This window comes from Daphnia pulicaria, chromosome 8, assembly GCF_021234035.1.
Source record: "Daphnia pulicaria isolate SC F1-1A chromosome 8, SC_F0-13Bv2, whole genome shotgun sequence".
Classification (NCBI taxonomy): Eukaryota; Metazoa; Arthropoda; class Branchiopoda; order Diplostraca; family Daphniidae; genus Daphnia; species Daphnia pulicaria.
In genome coordinates, this window is record NC_060920.1 from 12,753,939 (window position 1) to 12,773,217 (window position 19,279).

Consider the following 19,279-nt stretch of genomic DNA (forward strand, 5'->3'; position numbering starts at 1 on the left):
AAAGATAATGTTTCGTTTTCTTTCTTTTCTCATTGGCCACAAAGTTCGACTGCCATTTGATGCTGCCCTCCTGTTTCCCCCCCATTTTCTATTATGTCTTGATTTCGTTCCGGAAATTATTCGCTCTCTCGTTCTCCCAGCGTTTCCTCTCTGTCTCTCTTAATTTTTTAATTACTATGCCCAACCACCGCGTTAGAAAATGTATCGATGATCCCATTGAGGAATAGCGTGCGTTGGCTTTTTCACGATTCTTGATTAATGGATTCTTTCGGATGGCATTGTATTCGATTCCGACCTTTTCCTCTGCGCCTCATTTATTACCTTCTTCCCTACGTTTTTGTTGTTTCGTTTCTCGACCCCTCGTCTCACAAAATGTGTTGGTCAGTTTCCTCTCATTGGTCGTCGTGTTACGGATTTAAATATGATGTTGGATATCCTTATTTATTTTATTTTCACCACGGAAATAACTGGGTTCATAATTTCTCTTTCGTTCTCTTTTTTTTTCTGCCTCTCAAACTAACCGAAACTCTTTTTATCTCTCTGTCATCTCATCTGGATGAAGTGAAAACGATGGAACACTCTCCCTCGATCATTTTCCCTCCTTCCTCCGCAATGCAATCGTTATTATTATTATTAAAAATGCTGTCTTGTCTTTATTTATCTGCCTCTCATCCTCTCTATCTCTCTCATCCACCCAGATTTTTCGTTTATATACGAGAGCGCAATCTAAGGAGAGTGCGCCCTTGGTCCCTGTTGCTTTGTTACAATTAATTTTTTTTTTTCGTCGCTCTCTCCTTTCTGCATGGCTAGTCAGAATCATTCTCTTCTTCATTTTGTTTTTTATTTCCATTTTATTGTTTCCATTTATTTTCCCCTTTATTTAATTATTATTATTATTATTATTATTATTTATTTTTTTTTTTGCTTTGTATGGAAAATATGGAACTGCGAAAATTCCTGGAATTTGGAACAAAGTCTGTATGTTCGCCACCTGTGTCCTTCTTTCTTCATTGTACTGCTATTAGCCAATTGGATGGACACAATAACACGGGCATTCACATGCTACGTAGTAACTTATATGTTTCGGGAAACTAGTTGGGACCTTTGGATATGATATACAGAATACTACTAGCTTACTCTTTTGTGGTGGTGAATTGGTGGTGCTAAGAATTACCTTTTTATTTTGATCAGGCTGTTATTTGTTTTCTAACGTTCAGTTGTATGTGTACATTTTAACGATTTCAATTTTTACGTTTTTTCGATTTCGAAATGTAAAAACAAATGACAGACGAACATAGGGATTTTAGAAGTTAGACAACGTCGGCATCACTTAACGAAATCTCTGTTTTGGGTATTTCGAATTCATTTGCATAGTGTCCTGCTAGCTGCTACCTGCTAAGTCATTTGTGGAACCACGTGAGCCAGGGTAATTGTGCCAATATTCAAGCTGTTTTCTAGGTATTTCCATTCCATCTATACGTTAATTAGATCGTTTTTTAAATGAATTATCACTGCAGTTCGGTTTGAGAGAGATGGATTGTAAAGCCCTACAGATTTTTAACCACCATACCAATATGATTTGGCTCAAAAAAAGTTGGAATCTTTGTTTGTAGCTTGACAGCTAGACAGATAATATCTGAGGTCCTTGAGTTTGTATAATAATGTATAGTAATCTGCATACAGAACCAACTTGAGATAGGTTAAGGGTGTTCTATTCAAAAAATGGATCATTGATGACTGTCACCAATGGCCTAAAACCATGATCCATTACATAGTTTACGAATATTATGGTGAATCCCATTTTCTTGTAAACTATTGTCTTGTACATTCCATCGACTTTACTTTAAAAATCTCACAATTAAAAAAGTGTTCAGATCAGGAATGCTGAAAACAAGAAGAATTTAAAGTAAAGCATAAGCATTTATTGAGGTTTTCAGAGATTTATGAAGTTGAAGATCTTATTGAAGCTTATATGCTATACTTTTAATACCCTGTAAAACCAAAGTTCAGTAATTTGTTTTCCTGATCACTAAATTCCCTTTTTTGTAAAGCCTCTCAGACTAATTTGCTCGAGCTCAGTGATGGTTGATGTCGTCTAAGCTATCTAAGTATCGTATCTTGTATGGATTAGACGGAGGCACTGTTCTTACAAAGATCACACGTTCGATAGCCGTCCGTAAAGTCGCAAACAAAGCAAAATTGTCTTCACTGCTGAAACATGTACTAGAACTACGTTTCCAATTAATAGGATAAATCTGCCATTTTGCTTTTTTTTCCAATTTCGTTAACCATTTTATTACTTTTTCTTTTTTCAGATGATAACACTACGTGCCTGAAAATGGCTCATCTAAGTTGTCATTCTTGCGTGAAAATTTCAGCCACGTACTTGGCCACTTTTAATTCTATAGCTACTCAGAGTCAATCAAGTAGCAGTCTAGCGGCTTCCGGAACGTGCCCGTGGTTGGAACGACTTGGCCATAGATGGCAGTTAACCTCCCTTACTTCTGAGAGTTACTTCCGGTTTTAGTTCGATCCGGAGTGGGTCTTGGAAGAATCTTCATCCATCCCTCGGTTGGTTGGAAAAGAGGGGGGGGGGTAAGAACTCCCAACATCCTTTTGATTATTAGTGAACCGAATTTAGCCGACCGTTCCGTTCTTTAGCAAGGCCAAAGCTAAACACATATACTTCATAAATGTGCGCAAGAAGAGGCGGAACAGCTAAAAAGGAAGCGTAAAGAAGAATAAAGCCTCTGACAGTCCTGACAGCTCCGGAACATGCGGATGCACTGCCCAGATGAATTGGCGGTCCACCCACTCATCACTCGCATGAAAAACGGGCACTCATCAAAGTCAGCTTGCTGTTTCATTTCTACTTGAGTGAGGTAACCCTAATTTGCTAATCTCTAAGGTGATTAAATTTTCCAGGGCGCTCGATAATTTTACAGCGCCGCAACCTTAGAAATTAATTAGGTTGAAAGGGTCCCCAAAAATCGGGTAATATCCCGATGAAATAGGTTTCACGGGTGGAGGCACTTGCATGGCAAAAATGAGTATTTGTAAGGAGGGGGGGAGGGGGGAGGGAGGCGAAGGTGATATGCGAAACGAGTAGAGCAAATGCGTGTTTCCCTTTTTGCTTTCTTCCCCCCCGTTGGCGTCATTTTCTCCTGTATCTTTTCTTTCTTCTTTAAAAAATTACTTTGCGACCGTTGCGCGAACGAGCGTCACGTATCCGTAATTCTACCGCTATTGGAGAGAGAGAACTCACGGCCGCACAGCGTAGGTGGAATCTTTTACTTTCTCGCTTTTTTTTTTATATTATTATTTTATGGCAAGGGCGACAGATAATATTCCCGGGACGCGGGATGTTGCCGTCGCAACAACAACAACAAGGAAAAGGGACGACGAGAAAGGGAAGAAAAAGAGTTACGCATACGGGAATCAAGAGATGTAACGGAGCAATGAAAAAAATCTATTTGATCCTACTCGTATTTGGAGAATATTGGATAGTTTTCATTTTCGTCGTGCGCCACGATCGATGGCGACATGCGAGACGCTCGCTATTAAATTACATATAATAACGAGAAGCATTCGGCCTGTCTGCTGCGCCGAGCGATTGTTCATTCAGTGTTGCAGAATCCGTCTTGACTTTATCTGCGAAATATCGATTAAGAGGAACGTGAGAAACGGGCCTGTCAACTTGTCGCCCGTCGAAAGAAACGGCCAGTGAACGAGTGCGGGTTTTTCGTGACAACAGGCATCGACCTAACGGCATCGATACGTGTTCCTCTCGGCTCTGCCTCCTCGTAATGCGATGAAAAATGAACCGAATTCTCCATGGTGGGTAGCCATCGCACAAATTGAAAAAATAACATAAAAACAGAAGTCATTTGTTATGCTCTTTCTATCTTGTCTGAGACTGCATCTTTGTTTTGAATTGAGGGATGTAGGTTGTCAGGGAAGATCGAGATAGAGAAAGTCAGGGAGAGAGACGATGTTTACGAAGGGAAAGAAAAACAAAAAGTCGGGAGTAAAAACGCCATGTCCACGGAAACGGATTCGTTGCTATCTCTCCGGAAACGAGTTCACCGACTCTGCGAAGGCAAATGAACACAAATAAAGAAGAATGGGGCCAAAATGGGGAGAGGCTGCGACATACGAAAATCAGGAGAATTGATTTCCCCTCCTTGTTCTGCCCAACATTTCTGCCCTGTCAAGTTGATTGGACTAAGAGGGATGAGGTTTCACAGAAATTAGGTAGTCGATTTCCTTTTCTTCGCTTTATCTGCCAGGATCGCTGACTTGCTAATTTGTCCATGGGTTCAGTCAGTCGAGCGAACAATGCCATCAATATTTGACGATAACAATTCAAATAGTTAGGACGAGGACAGAGGACCATTTGACAAAGGACAGAATAGGTAGGAAAAAGTCCGGAAGTTGAATGTTTCATCCCATAGTCTTCAATTGTTCGTGGACATATCATACAAGGAATTAGAATTCATCAAAAGCGGTGCCCAGTATAATGAGACGAAAGTAAATTGAGAGACAAAGAGAGAGAGTTGAGAGCTTTGCTGGCGTTCCTTTTGACCAATTGTCATCTTTCATAACCAGGCTCGTCACGCAGAGGCAGAGTCGAATCTCAGAATAATCAGGCGGAACGTCTTCTAGCCAGCCAGCCAGCCCGTGAAGGCGAGCGTCCAAGTTTTTAGAGACGGATTTCCTGATGACGGAAGCGGCTCCTCCTCATCATACGCCCCAACTTTCACCCACACTAGTACACTAGGTGCTGCATTATCTCGGTATTTTTCTTTTCAGAGCAGGAGTCTTTTTTTCGTGGGCGGGTTCAATGAATGCCCGCGCGTCTGCCGTCAAAAGATAAACCGCTCGGTTGATGATGAACCTTATATGGCGGAATCGGATTAAAATGATTCCGAGAGGGTCCACATGAGCCCCGGGTTTCTCGCCATCGATCCCTTTGCCTCATCCTGCGGCCCCTGCATGTTCGCAACTGCTCGGACGGTCGCTGCTTCTACACCGTTTTCGATTTGCCCCGCTCTTATTCAGCAGGAGAGCGACAGCACGACTGAAAGGCAAGAACCCCTGTTAAGTAGAGCCTGTAATTTGTCGAAGACGATAACGACCAAGGGCTTCCGCGTGTCCCTACCAATCATCCCTACTCCCGTTTCTGGACTCACTCCTCTGAATGGATGTGCCAGTCACATCCTTTGTTATGTACACATTCAGACACGGTTCGTAGGCCTAATTAGCGTCGATGTACCGCTGCTGAGCGTCAATCTATTCAATATCGCCAGGGAATAAAACCGTGTTTATCTCCAATTGAATTCGTTCGAGAGTGGGAGAGCGGCTGAATCTGTTAACGGAAACTTTGAACCGAGACGTTTAAGGAAAGAACAAAGGAAAATAAATAAGAAGGCAGTAAACAGTGGAACATATTGGATCTGAGATCGGTATAGACGTGAAAGAACGTTGTGTGTGTGTGTACGGCGTCTAGCTGCTGACCTTTGCTATTCCTAAACGTCACTTCGCTCAAGTGCATCCATTTATCGATTGGCGACAATTTTTCCGCAAAATTTGAACACCGAAATCGCTCCTTGTTAGTTTCTTTTTAGGGTTGTTGTTGTTGTTGTTGTCTTGTTTCCATCGACTTCATATTTACCATAATAAGTGGCAAATTGAATTTGTGCTGTGAGTGGATTCGTTTATTCCTTGTGTGCTTTCCTGCATGCTAACGTCTTATTTATTTATTTTATTCCGTCTTTTTTTATTATTATTACTTTTTGGTTGTTGCTGTTATTCCGATAGATGCTTGAAGTCGACGTTCCATTTATTCCTGTGAAGTTATTTACCATGGATTGGCAAATGGAGGAGGTTCGCGCAGGCGGAGTATGAATTCTTTTTCCTCAATCACACGCCGCTAGCACCTCTGCTGCCAGAACCCTCCCTGCTGGTTCCCTTCTTTGCTCTCGGTGTGCTTTCGTGAAAAAGCTCGTGACGACCATCGAAGGACGGCAGTCTGGCTGTGAAGCGCTAACCTTCTTGCGCTCTCCATTTCCGGCTCCGGCAAAATAACTGGACAGCCCAAAAAACCTGTTGTTGTCCAGCCCGGCTCATCGGATCTCCCCGATTTCTGCAACGCTGTTCAGTTGAAATATTCGTCTGACAGCGACGAGAAGAAGAGGATTAGCTGCAAAGTCTCGACCACAACAAATACGGTAAGAAGATAGTATACCACACAACCCCAAGCTCATCCAACAAACATTTCCCAAGTTTAAGAAGCAGAGGTTAAATCTAAAAAACCAAAGTTTCCGTTTTGTGTACTTTGAATGTTTAAAGCTTCCGTGTAATGTACTGCGTTGTGGGCTCGTCAAACAACCACTGAAAGTCGTGCATTTGAGAAGAATAGCTCGTACCTCCTCCCTTTTGTTAGCCGTTAGACTTGGAAAATCATTACGCAATTATGCATTCAAGGCGCTAGGAACCAGGAGTGATAGATGCCAGAGAGAAAGAACCTAATCTCGGCTGCAGAGGTAGAGAGCCGTGAAAATGTGATTGAGATCCTGAATAGGAGGGAAGAATGATGAGACGAAACAACGTCACGACGGCATTTTATTTTTATTTATTTTTTTCCGTTCGCATACGTTCGTGATTCTCTCTTGATGGTGATTAATGATGTGGACACAGCCATTCCTATAGTGTTGCCACTTTTCTCTCTTTCACCCGTTTTCTTTTTTCATGGGGGCGAGTATATTTTCATTGTGCGCCATTAATCGATGGATAAAGAAGCGAGAGAAATGGCAGGAGCCGAGAGTTAAACAACTTTTTTTTTTTTTTTGACGCGGAACATCACCCGCGGAATTCACGTTCATCGACGGCCTCGCCATTAATTGGCAGAAGCTTAAAAACAACTGCCACACGATTCCTGCGACTTTCTGGCTGACAAACGTCTCGAGGGTTTACATTTTGAAATAAAACTAGGCGCTCCTTTTACTTGACTTTCTCATTAAATCGATCGTTGGCTCAGCTTTGGGCCTCGTTAGGGGGGGGGGGGGGGGAGACTACGCATTTTTGATGTGCTGTACGATTCCATCGAATGGAAGACGACGGAAAAGCGAAAACCTCTCCACTGCTCTCCAATCAACGGATTGGACGAGATGAGAAGAGCCGAGTTTTATACCAGTATAGCGCAGCAGCTAAGAGGTTGGCGACGAACACGAGGGTAAGTCCATTGTCTTCTCTTTCTTTCGCACAAGAGACTCACTGCGAATTAAATTGAATTTCAATCAACTACGTCAATTACGTCTGGCACTTGATACAAAACTCTCTATTTATGAGTAAACAGATAAGAAGCTGAGACTGGCACCCAATCAGATATCGATCCTCGGTAGTAGTTTGAAAATCCCTATAAAGATTCAGATGCAGGGATTCGGAAACATTCGGGATCTTGTTCGACTTTGAGGTGGGATCCAGGAGGTAAAAGAAAAGGACTAGCTCATCATCGATTCATGTTCCGTTGCTATTGCCGCCTAACCTTAGAAAGGGGGTGTATATACTCTCCCAAGGAGGAAGTTGGACGGAGTGATGGAGGACACTGTGGCTTGCAAGGATAGGATATTGCCCGACGAAACCCTTAGAGCGGTTTGATCTTCTCCGACGTCGTCGTCCAATCAAACCACCGGATGTTTCTCTCTCTCTCTCTTTCCCAGCACTCACCCGCTTTTCTATACCAGCAGCCGTTTTTCTGTCTGTCCCTTCTCCTCTCGAGGGAAAGGCCTCGGCAACCTTCTTATATTCTTCGACAATGCCGCCGTTACGCTATAGAAAGGGGAAAAAAAACGGTACGGGGAGTTTCATATCTGCGGTGGGTTTTTTTGAGGAATGGCCGATCGATGTCAAGACTACTTTGACTGGTGCTACCGTTGGCAGATTCTTGATGATTTCTTATTTTTCGCAATGGCAAAAAAGCGGCATGTAGTCCTGGTTGTATAGTGCGCCGTCTTATTATTGATTACTTGTGATCTCGAATCGTCTTCCACAATGAAGAAATCACGATGTCTTGTCTTATTCCATGTCATGCAGTATCGCCATAGTGTGTCCGTTCAATAATCGTCACTTATTTTTCACGTTTTTTTTTTCTTTTTCTTTTCTTCTGTCATTTTGGGTTCGTGTTTGCTCCACTGATGCAGCCATGACCAAAGCCTTGAAGTGCGGCTACCTCCTGAGATACAAACGTGAGTAATAAAGACACGATTTTTTGTTCTTCTTCATGTCTTCTCTTTCATCTTTGGAGTTTTTGGGCGTATTTTTTTGTTTGCAAAACCGTTTGATTCGATCATTTCACACATTGGTTCATGCTGATTGGGAACATGTCATTGCCAGCATTTTCCATTACCAGATGTGTACTGCTAAATCAATCCTTTTTACTACGAGAGAGGAACCTCATTAAAAAGATGCGAGAGTGCTTTCCACTCGAAGATTTATCCAATGTCAACCATCCGTTACCACGTAGAAGGAGAGACCTGTTAATGGCGCCGGTTTCAAATCAAAGATGATGCAGTCATATTTCCGGAATAAAAGAGAGACGACGACGAGATATCCTTGGTGTAGGAAGAACATATCGATCGGGTGGGGGTTTCTTTCGTTGCAAATATCATAATTCTGTTACACTGGGCAAAGTTTCCGAGAGATGATCGGTTTGGACTCGAGAGACTTTGAGGAACTCGAGGGATCCCGCCGAGAGTCTTGAATGAACGACTCACTGATTCAGTTGCATCAGTCAACCTTGCCAACAGATTTGGCCATTTATTTCTGTTAAGAGAGCCCAGCACGGTCTAGAAAGTAGACCCCTCCCATCAGGAGAGAAAGATAACGACGTATAACTCGCACGGTACGTACAGTGTCTCCCGTGAAAGGGCAAGGCAGAAAGAATGAGAGTGGAAGAAGAAGAAGAAGAAGAACTGGATCGATTTAACGCGATGACTTTTGATCATCTGTTCTACTTCAACTGGACGTCTTTCTCTCTCTCTCTCCATCATGAGATTTACTAGTGAACGCTCTAGCGTTCCTTTCTCTCATCATGGACAGGATTTGCACAATGGGTAGAGTGGAAAAAAAAAATGAGATTGATCGTTGATTCATGTCCACCGTCATATTTTGACTTATTTCTAGAAAGGTCCGCAGGGGTTGGCTAATACTTATCTTTTATTCTCTCCGGATGGGATTGACTTTCATGCCCACACAGGTCGGCTATTCAGTCGCTATTGGCGGGAGGAGTTTATTGTCCTCTACGAAGATTCTTCGATGGCCTGGTTTAAGGACAAGTCACGATCGGATCCCGAGGTAATAACAACAACGACCAACAACAACCACCTTATTATTCTTATTATTATTTCCCCCTTTCTTGTTCGTTCAAATGCGATTGACCGTTGATTACGCTGCCCTTGTTGATGTCTATTGCATTTTGTTTGGGGGCTGTCGTCTTCTTTTGTAGGGGGCCTTGATGTTGAAGGAAGCTCCCGAACTAATGGCCATGGGCGAGTACACTCTCCGCATCCCTCACACTCGACCGAGCAGTCTACCACAAGGCTGTACGGTGCGGCAGGTTATGGCGTTCGGAACGCCCAACCGGCAAAAAGTATATTGGTTCGTAGCCAAATCGGAGGACGAGATCAAGTAATCCATCTTTTTATTTTACTCTTCTTATTTTGTTTTCTCTGTTATCTTGCCCTCTTTTTTTGTGTGTCTCTTTTGATTGTGACACTACCAAGTTTGATGAGCTCTTTTAAAAGAAAGAGACACACACACAAAAAGGGAATTTTTTTTTCATTTTTTGAATCTTGGGAACCACCATAACTCGTATGATGTGTGAATGCATAATGAAAGCATTTTTGGCTTCCGCCCAATCAAAATTTTGTTGGCCCTTTTTTTCCCGCCGACGTTTTTATTTGATTTAAAAAAAAAAGAAAGGAAATTGTGTTATAAAGTCGTTCAAGCTACACTCCAATGCGCCACTTGAATACCTTTTTTTTTTCCCCCGAATGAATCTTGATTGATTCCATTCTCTTTTTGCATTTCTTTCTAAGAATTCTTTTTTTCCTTCTTCTTTATATTGACACGCTAGCGACTGGATGACTGCCATCAGCAACACAGTAAGTTATCCACCAATTCATAGATTTTTCAATAGTTTTTAAGAATTCCTCGCCGTTTCGGTTTGATTCAATCATCGACTAAGGGGAGTAGGAACGTAATTGGAGGCCAGAAAGTTTAGTCCCATCGATAACGACATAAAGAGGAGAGAGCGGCTTCTAATAGTATGGGGAATAGGTTAGTCTGAAAAGTGAAACGGAATTCGATCGCTTTCTGATTGAGCATCGAATCCCCAGAGTTGTGTGTGCACTACTCTACCACCACTACTACCTGAAAATTGGAAGAAGAAGGGGGGGGGGGGGACCTCTTATCGATTACCTCAAACAGCCCGGACCGGTCGTGAGATAAGAAAGGGGAAAATGGTGTTTCTTTTTTCTTTTTTTTTCTGCCGTGTTGACTTACTGCACATAGGCGAGTTTGCTATTCGTTACGGCGCGAGACTTCTGCACTTGAACTGGAGAGCGCGCGATATGGTCGTCTCAATGAGCTATATAGGGCTGGTGTAACGATCACAAGAGCGTGCGGACACGGAAGCCGGCTACAGTCACAACAAGAGAAAACGGTCGGGTCGAAGGAATATTTCTCCTGCATATCTTTTTTGTTTCCCCCCTCTGGAACGTGCAGGGAGAAACAGAATGGAAGGGTGTGTGTGTGTTTCGGTCGATACACGTAGCGCCTACAAGAAAGGAGCTACAAGATGGAGCCCTTTCCATCACAAAGCTCCTAGGACTGAGAGCACATCCTGAGAGACAAGAGACTTGGACAATCCGACCCATCCATCGCCTTTTACGTCCAGCTCAGACTCCCCTTTGCTTTGCTTCTAATCGTCAGACATCCATCATGAAGTATTCTTCCACCTCTCACCAAAGAGAGAGAAAGAAGAACACCCAGGCTCCATCTCCTAGACTCTTGTTATTCACTCTTTTGATTTGGGCGCTGCAAGTCTATAGACATTCATCAAGGGTCGATGAAAAGAAAAGAAGAAGTTTCAGCGGTGACAAAAAATCCCCGAGAAGACTTTTTTTATCTGCTCAGTCCAACGCCGCCCCTCTCTCAGTTTTTGGTTTATTCTCTTTCGATTCCTTTTCAAAAAGGATTTTCATTTTGACGTCGCCGTTTCCATCAAACACTTGCGAGTCCTTTTGTTTTTGTTGCATTCCCCGTTGCCATTCTCCGACTGTCGATTGCAGGAAGTGGCGACACGAGTATTGAATAATTTAGATCGAATTTCAATGAATAATTATCCCAGGCGTCTTATAGATTGGGTTGTTGAAATCATGGAACAGAAACTTGGCAGGCGTTAAGCGTAGACAAATTTTTACGCGGTTTCCTCACAGCTTATCATACGTATAATAGTGAATGTGCATACTGCATAATGCATTAGAACGTATAACACATAGAAATATGACTTTTTCCCCGTTCTTTCTTGACTGCAGGAGAGTCAATCATTTAGATGGCCTCCTATATATATGTCAAAAGAATAGGAGCGCAGGAGATGGGACCACATCAGCCGCCGAAGAGGAAAGAGAGACGAGACCGTTTTATATTTATCAAGCGTGTGATCAGATCAATAGAAGCAGCCCACGCAACGAACTTCCGTTTTTCTTCTTTTGCCATCTCCCAGGGCTTCCAATCTCCTCCCTTCTTTCTTCCCCTACATAGTATATATCTTTGATAACCAATATGCACGTTTCCTGTCTAACTATCTTGATGTCTCTCTCTCTCTCCCTCCGTCCCATCCTGCAGAGTTTTCTCTATGAAATATCGATCGAACGGATAGACAGGCCACAAAGTAGGCGAAACTCTCGCGTCATGAAGAATCATAAAAGAGAGAGAGAGACGGGAGAAGAGCCCGAAATTAGCATATAGGGTGTGCGTTTGAGAGGATTTGGTTTGATCACCTCAATCGTATCAGAGCAGCCAAACATTTTGCGCCGTCAGCATTCACTTGAGACTCGAGAGAGAGAGATGATCATTGATATTCAAAACAAGGGAAAATAAATAATAACAGTTTCCTATTTTCTTCTTCTTTCCCCTTCCAACTTTTGTATGCACAGTTGCCAATCCCGCCCGGGTTGTCGGTTTACGGAGAACCAGCAGACGAAACGACGTCCAACATCTACGAGAGTATCGATCTGCAGCGTGAGTACATCAATCCTTATATATACATATATATATATCTCGAATAAAGTACACGCGTTTCGCTGTGTGTATGTTTCGCGAGGGGGGGTACTCTCTATACATGGGTGCATTACTGTTTCAGCCAAGCGTGGCTGGTTTCCAACATACATCAACACTGTCTGCTCCTTTTGTTCGCCTCTGTCTTGTGTTTAAACCTAACATGCACATACTACATGAGATGTAATCGGAGACGAATGACATTTATAACCTTTGGCGTGGACGTAGTTCTGGCAGCCAGTCAGCAATCTTGCCCAGCCGCCCCCCTTTACTGACCGATTGTCAAATCAATCGATCAATTCAAATTGAATGCAACTCACGCCAAAAGTTTGCACAAAACCCAAAAGGTGGATGATGCCATTGAATTGTCGGGTAAAAGCTGCCGGCTGCCGGATTCGCTACGTGCGTAGTGGTTGTACAACAATTCCGGCGGTCTTGTCAGAGTGCCTTGATTTGCAATGACGGTCCGCCTGTAATGAAAACTTATTTGAAACTACCCAGCACTACATGAGACCTGCGTGACTGGGCGACAGAGTCGTTGACAGCTTTTGATCTTTGGGGTGGTGTACAGTTGTTTCCGGCTGGCAGAGCAAACAGTCGGGATATATGGCAGCTAGCTATAGCGCTATATAGCCTGGACGGGAGAGCCAACTAACGTGTCCGTGTGTGTCCCTGTGTGTGTGTGTGTTTCTCAACTTTTTCTTACCGAGTCAATATTTGTTATGAATGTCTTCCTTGTGAACGCAGCAGCAGCAGCAGTTACAACCGCTATGGCCATAGAGAAACAGCAGTTGCAGCAGGAGCACGTCCACATCGTCGGCAGTCATCAGCCGTGCTGTCTGTGCGCTGCTTCCGGTCACGGATGCGGAGCAACTGCTGTGGCGTCGTCGACGGGTGCCGTCGTTCCCGCCGCCGCCGCCGCCGCTGGAATGAAAAAGAAGGACAACAGCGTCAACTCGTCGCTCGGCGAAATAGCCACCGGAATGATGTTGGCCACTGGGTTCGCCCACTGGGGTTGGGGTTACGGGCTCGGATGGAACAAGCCCGACAAGTCCATCATCGGTTAGTTTGGCTCACGGCCCTTTTCTTTGTTTTTTGTTTCTTTCACAGTCCCATTCCCGGGCGGCGTCCCTATGCCACCAATTGTTGTAATTTCCTCTAGTCGAGAGGGAAACCTTTTTTTCGTTTCGAGAAACTGCTGGAACCTCTTGATCTCCAGAGTCTTTTCTCTTAGGCGAATGGCAAATGTTCTGAATTTTTATCGAGTTTGAATGTTTGCTCGGGCTGGGAGACTCGCATCTTTTAGACGTACTACATACAAAAGAGTTTGAAACTCTTGAATTTCTGCTGAAAACTCGTCCCAAAGCCCCCCCACTTTTGCACACCCCACACTCTGACGAGACACTAATGAGATTTGTTTCTATCGTCACGTTTCATCACTTTTTTTTCCCCCTTTTTTGTTCTTTTGACTTTTCGACTCATTTCTGCGTCTCGCTTTTTTATTTCCTCGCCCGTTTTCTCATCTCTTTTACAATGCCTTTTTCATCTTGTTATTAGGTGGCTACTCGGAAAACACGGCTTACGATGATGGATACTATGGGCGAGACTCGATGGATGCGCGCCAGATGGGAAATGGGTGTTCCCAACAACATCACTACTATCCAGACTATGATGACTGTCAGGATAACGATTTTGACATGGACTTTGGTGGGGATTTCGGCTTCTGAACTTACAACCTCTCTTATCTTTCCCATGCACAAGGTGGTGTATAGGTTTTTAGCTTACTATACCACATCCGGTACAAAACATCTCGGATCGATTGATGTCGTGCGTCAGCCAATATTTCCATTTGTTCCTTTTTTTCATATTTGCAAAAGAGGAAAGCAAAAATGAAAAAGGAATTTTTTTTTTTAATTTCAATCTTTCTCTTTATACATCGTAATAATCTCTTCTCTTTCTCTCCTTGTCTCTCTCTTTCTCTCTCGGCAAAAATGAAGAGAAATCTTCTCCTCATATTCCCCCCTCATCCCCACAGTTGCATGCAACTGTGATGTTGGCATTTATTTATTTAGATTAGAATTTTTAAAATTTTTGAAAGATATATGTAACGTGGTGATGAGAGAGTCTCGACTCGGTTCGACTCCCAATAGGATCGACCCCAAACCTTCAAATTCTCTCATGTTTTTTAAAAAAGGGAAATTTGAAGCGGAATGATAATTTTGAAAAGAGTTGAATTTGTTATTATTATTTATAATTACTTTAGCGATTGGCACTCTTTTTACGGCGTGTTGTAGGAGTGTATGCAAAACTTAAGAAACCCATCAAATTCTGTTATCGTGCCATGTGTGTATTTCCATTCAGTGTGTCTCTTCCCTCCCCCTTTACAACCAACTTTCGCGGCAGCAGATACCAGAACAGCACGAATCCAGCATAGCTCACATCCTACGTGTTTCTTTCTCCCAAAAAACATATAGCCACTGTTATTAACTGAATGTCTGCTGTTTGATCGTGACATGTTATTTCTCCCTCTCCAAAACACACACCAAAAGAAAAAAAAAAGATAAGTAAGAAAGAAAGTGACAGAAATATAGTACATTACAAATTGAAATTGACAGAGTTCCTGCGTCATTCCCATCATCTCTCCGTCCGTCGTTTCCAGTGAAATTGGCGCCGGCGTCTCAATTAAAAGTCGTCGTAACTCCAGTCGGTGTCGGTAATGTTATTCAATACGCAGCCACCACCACCTTGCTCAACGTTGTAGTAATCGAGATTGTAGTTGTTGACCACCGTAATGTCGTTGTCTTGATTATAGTAGCCGCCGTAACTCCAGCCGGTATGAGTATGAGCTATTCCGGTCAAAAGCAACCAGAAGATGTCAACCAATTGAATATTGAGTTTTTTCTTTTTGAATATACCTGCGTTGGACAGAGCTGCCCCCATGAAGGCACCGGCTGCCATTCCGACTACGGCGTCCCCGGCATACGATGGCCCAGAATCACGAACCACCACTGTCGTATTTATGCTGGACGAAATTGGCTGCTGTTGATTGGTGACATACTGAACGACCGGCACGTTAGGTTGGTAATTCGAACCAGATGGTCCTGCATAGATGTGGGGGTATAAAATTGAATATTTTATCTCCTGGCAGTATGACGTCTTCTTCTCCCTTTTCTTTTGTAGTGAAATTGTACGTCACATATTAAAGTTGTACGACTAGTTCTACGTACGCTCTTTTTGCACGCCTTACCCTGGATGATGGGTTGAGAAGGTTGTGCCATTGTTGCGAGAGGAGCTGCAGCTACCGGTAACTGAATTGATATTGATCAAACGACGATCGATGACGACAGACCAACCGTACCAGACTTTGCACAAAACTTCCTGGCAGAACAAGTAGCTGTATGTATACGTTACAGAGGATTCGACTTACCGTGCTCACGATCGCCGTCCACCACGCACTGTGTAATTGATTTCAATGGGGGAGGGGGAGGGGGGGGGGAGTAGGAGATCAATTTTTGTGAAGGAATCAGCCGATAGATAGCCCAATACGGCTTTCAATCTATTTCATACATTATAATGCGGATACTGTCTAAAGGCCTACTTGAAATCTTGTTGAGACTCTGCCAAGAAAAAATGGACTCGTTGCCGGCGATGACGCTCTCCAACCGCAATCATATTTTCAAGGCCTGTGCCAGAAAGGCTCCTGGGTAGAGCTGGAACTTGAAACAAGCGCCTCGAGTACTGGCCTGTAGTGATCAACTCGGGTGCTAACTTTAGACAAATGATACCCTCTGGTCGACTGGCCATTTGAGTTTCGTACCACCAGACCAGAGTACTGTCTTGGTAAAGGATGCCGAAAACACGGCTCCACTCGGATGTGGCAAACCATTTTGCTTCGACAAAGAAAAAAGAAGAGATTATTGCATCAAAAACCAAGAAAACTTGCAGCCGTGTTTAATCTCTTCTATTGTTACATTAACGTAATTGCATGGGGGGGAAGTCCCAAATCCCAAATGTCGGTCACAATAAAAGAACAAGAAAAAGGGAGGGTGTTGTCTAGACGCGAGATTAGATGGCAGTATATAGCATAACTTGATGTCATATTATGACCAGAGTTACTTGATAGTCATGCCGCTGAATCCAGGACGTACCCGTCTAGATCAATAAAGGAAGCTGGTGTTTCATATTATCATTTCGCAGTAGCCGAAAGTTCGCAACATTCTCACAGAGGCTAACACACAAGCAACTGGGAACATTAACTATATTAACTTTTCTTTTGTTTCATCAACGCGACTAGAACATCGACACCAGAAGCAACTAACCATCTTTGACGTCATCGACCAACGCGTATTTAAGCTTCACCGTGATGACGTGATGTACTACTTGTGCGAGTAGTCAATTATTTCATTTCCTGAAAACTACGTAACGAATGGAATTTCTTTGAACTCCCCAAAACTCGGGTGCTATTTCCAATCTGACATTTAACAATTTTTTAATAGCCGACGTTGGTAGTTTTCTTTCCTGCCTGATGTAACCTGGGCATTTTCTATGACATTTCAAATATTCCCCCCCACGGAAAACAAACAAAAAGAAAATGCTGTGCTGGGACGCAGCGATTCATGTCAATCAAATCTAAGCGGTCTGCGAATATCATTGTTGTTTAATACTTTTGATTGATTGTGTGACTGGCTCACTCATGGACATTCGTCAGTTTATTTACTTATTGATGTTTGAATTGCCGCGCTTCACTCTGTTCTGTCTTTCAGGTAATTAGTGTTTGCTTACCTTTGTGATATTGCAGAAATCCAGTGTACAGCGGTGGAACATTGTTCGCTGTTGAAATAAGCACGGACCAATTTAATTTTGCGACCGAAATGAGAACAGAGATTTTATACTCACGTAAAACGTTACCAGACTCTTCGCAAGAGCACATTGCAAATTACTCTCCTCCTCTTGTAGTGCTGGTCCTGCGACTCATGTCAGTCGGAAATCTGATCGTTATGGTGATAAAACCTCCGTGTTACGATCGCGGTTACCCAGAGCAACATAACAGCACAGCACAGTCGATTGCAACAGAAACATGCCGGGTATACTCATTCATAATTCATTCAATCTTTGTTGCGGATCGAGAATGCGACTCAGCAACTTTTTCCTGAGTATGAAACTGAAATTATCAAATAAGTTACTGAAAAAGTAAGTAAGTCGCATAATAAAGGGGAGCGGAAATGTGAACTTATAATTCTACTGTATATCCTACTATGTTTGCAAAAGATACGTAACGAAATCATCTTTTGGTATTAGAATAACAAAAGTTTTCAGCTATAAGCAACTGTAAAAGAATAAAAGTAAATATACTGCCACGGCTTGTGTATTTTCATTTTCGTTGATGTTGAAGAATTGGAACGACAAGAGAGGAATTACTCTCACAACTCGCGATAAAGGATAAAGCCAAGTGTTTAATGAATATATCAACTCGGAATATCAGTCCTCATCTAATAAAGAATCCAGCCAATCATTTTGAAGCTCTAGGTTAGAATGAACAGTAGATGTTTCTTCAGACAAGTCTTCTGTAATGGGTGAAACTGAAAATAAAAAAGTTTCATGTAAAAAAATTCAATAATATGAAAAATCTAAATGAAAAAGACATACTTTCAAGTGGACTGGATGGTGATAGGCCTACTTTTGATGGCATGGCCAATATTAAATCTAATTCTTCCTCCACACCACTGAGACTGAAGAAATTTTCAGAGTTGCTATCCCAGGTCTTCTGCTGTTTGTCAGACTGTTCTTCCTTTGAGTGAGCCCAGCCTGTAGTGCAGGATTTTCCTTTGTCTTTTGGTTCAATTTCATTTGATAACAAAGATAGCATTTTCCCAGTGATTTCTTTGGTAAGAACCAAGGGTTCTTTCATTCGACTCTCATACATTTGGGCATCACTATCAAAAGTTTCTATTTGCTCAGATGTCAAAACACTTGAATCCAGTTTCAGCCGTTCTTGAAGTGGTACACACATAATTTCTCTGCATAAATCATTTACATTTAGCTTAAAATAGTCATCAAACTTTTCTAGTACTTCCCAGTTCTTTTCATTCGAAAATCTGAAGTAGGAATCAGTACTCGTTGTGGGCTTCTTTCCAGAAAAATCTGAAAAATCAAGACCTCTGGGTTCAGGAACAAAATCAGTTTCTTTATCATATTTTTGCCAATTGCTGTTCAATTTTCTGCTGGAATATTTTGAAGAGTTTAATGCTTCTTCTGAGCTTGAAGTATCACCAGATGTCAGAGAGGCAAACGTGGCACTTTCCGCTTTCATCTTGTCAGTCGATTCTTGTTTGCGATCAGGCTTGCTGTCATTTTTCACCTTTCTTTTAGGCCCCATTTTATTGTGAACGTCTCACTTTTGACACTTCTTTCTTGTTTTAATTTGCAATTTTTTCCGCTTTTAGGTATTGTTTATGTGTTTACCTGCCATCTATGAACGTAAGTTCAATTTCACATCAGCGGGATGGGGTTGATATTAATGATCGGTTTTTATTCAAAGTAAATGAATTAAAAAATTTATTTGAAAATAAGAGAATTTTTACAACGTCTACAAATTTTACGAAGAGAATAAGTATTATCAAGAAGTTGATAATACCGACACTGTCAGACTGTCGATGCAAGTTGCGTTATTATTATTACGAGGAAAATTTATGGGCTATTGCTTATTGAATTGGGATCATGAATTCATGATTGCCGCATTTCATTTTGAAGCTCTTTTTTTGAATAACCGTCCAACATAGAATGTTTCCGTTCCATTAGTAATCGTTCTTATGTCACAAAAAAAAACTTTGCAGATTACACACAAACAAAACAGTTCAGAGTCATCTATCATACTCTGGTAGTAACCATAGTTTCATGTGACAAAAGAGCGGGAAACGAATTCAACTCCGACCACGTGATC

The 19,279-nt window shown here is 42.4% G+C and overlaps 3 protein-coding genes across 8 annotated transcripts; 1 reads left to right on the forward strand and 2 right to left on the reverse strand.

The window, feature by feature from the left end:
- Positions 1-1,115: 1,115 nt before the first annotated feature.
- LOC124311312 lies at positions 1,116-14,947 on the forward strand. Of its 2 annotated transcripts, none has more exons than XM_046775751.1 (10): positions 1,116-1,458; positions 2,316-2,882; positions 5,821-6,230; positions 8,202-8,246; positions 9,257-9,354; positions 9,506-9,687; positions 10,136-10,163; positions 12,219-12,303; positions 13,087-13,401; positions 13,897-14,947. In XM_046775751.1, exons 4-10 carry the CDS (start codon positions 8,204-8,206, stop codon positions 14,064-14,066), a joined length of 921 nt encoding a protein of 306 aa, XP_046631707.1. In that variant the 5' UTR covers positions 1,116-1,458; positions 2,316-2,882; positions 5,821-6,230; positions 8,202-8,203; the 3' UTR covers positions 14,067-14,947. The 2 variants fall into 2 exon arrangements, with proteins under 2 accessions (XP_046631707.1, XP_046631708.1); XM_046775752.1 differs by having other exon boundaries at positions 13,090-13,401.
- Positions 14,948-15,003: 56 nt separating this feature from the next.
- LOC124311297 lies at positions 15,004-17,325 on the reverse strand. Of its 5 annotated transcripts, none has more exons than XR_006909786.1 (6): positions 17,236-17,325; positions 17,122-17,169; positions 15,938-16,229; positions 15,587-15,794; positions 15,255-15,440; positions 15,004-15,185 (listed from the first exon to the last, which is right to left on the reverse strand). XR_006909786.1 is itself a non-coding variant. In XM_046775733.1 (6 exons), exons 1-6 carry the CDS (start codon positions 17,267-17,269, stop codon positions 15,022-15,024), a joined length of 882 nt encoding a protein of 293 aa, XP_046631689.1. In that variant the 5' UTR covers positions 17,270-17,325; the 3' UTR covers positions 15,004-15,021. The 5 variants fall into 5 exon arrangements, 3 of the variants coding, with proteins under 3 accessions (XP_046631689.1, XP_046631690.1, XP_046631688.1); XR_006909785.1 differs by having other exon boundaries at positions 15,587-15,647; positions 15,767-16,229; XM_046775733.1 differs by having other exon boundaries at positions 15,004-15,440; positions 15,587-15,647; positions 15,767-15,794.
- Positions 17,326-17,688: 363 nt separating this feature from the next.
- On the reverse strand, positions 17,689-18,956 carry LOC124311353. The gene is made up of 2 exons (XM_046775805.1): positions 17,986-18,956; positions 17,689-17,918 (listed from the first exon to the last, which is right to left on the reverse strand). Exons 1-2 carry the CDS (start codon positions 18,713-18,715, stop codon positions 17,818-17,820), a joined length of 831 nt encoding a protein of 276 aa, XP_046631761.1. The 5' UTR covers positions 18,716-18,956; the 3' UTR covers positions 17,689-17,817.
- Positions 18,957-19,279: the final 323 nt, after the last annotated feature.

What these genes read in the sequence shown, in the direction of transcription:
- LOC124311297 (XM_046775732.1), bottom strand. Translation starts at nt 17,269, where the DNA reads ATGTGCTCTTGCGAAGAGTCTGGTAACGTTTTACGTGAGTATAAAATC. An exon ending in ATTTCTGCAATATCACAAAG is followed by an intron (nt 16,230 to 17,121) that starts GTAAGCAAACAC and finishes TCTTTGTCGAAG; the next exon opens with CAAAATGGTTTGCCACATCC. An exon ending in TTCTCAACCCATCATCCAGG is followed by an intron (nt 15,441 to 15,586) that starts GTAAGGCGTGCA and finishes ACATCTATGCAG; the next exon opens with GACCATCTGGTTCGAATTAC.
- LOC124311353 (XM_046775805.1), bottom strand. Translation starts at nt 18,715, where the DNA reads ATGGGGCCTAAAAGAAAGGTGAAAAATGACAGCAAGCCTGATCGCAAA. An exon ending in ACCATCCAGTCCACTTGAAA is followed by an intron (nt 17,919 to 17,985) that starts GTATGTCTTTTT and finishes TTTTATTTTCAG; the next exon opens with TTTCACCCATTACAGAAGAC.
- LOC124311312 (XM_046775751.1), top strand. Translation starts at nt 8,204, where the DNA reads ATGACCAAAGCCTTGAAGTGCGGCTACCTCCTGAGATACAAAC. An exon ending in AGTCACGATCGGATCCCGAG is followed by an intron (nt 9,355 to 9,505) that starts GTAATAACAACA and finishes CTTCTTTTGTAG; the next exon opens with GGGGCCTTGATGTTGAAGGA. An exon ending in GCCCGACAAGTCCATCATCG is followed by an intron (nt 13,402 to 13,896) that starts GTTAGTTTGGCT and finishes TCTTGTTATTAG; the next exon opens with GTGGCTACTCGGAAAACACG.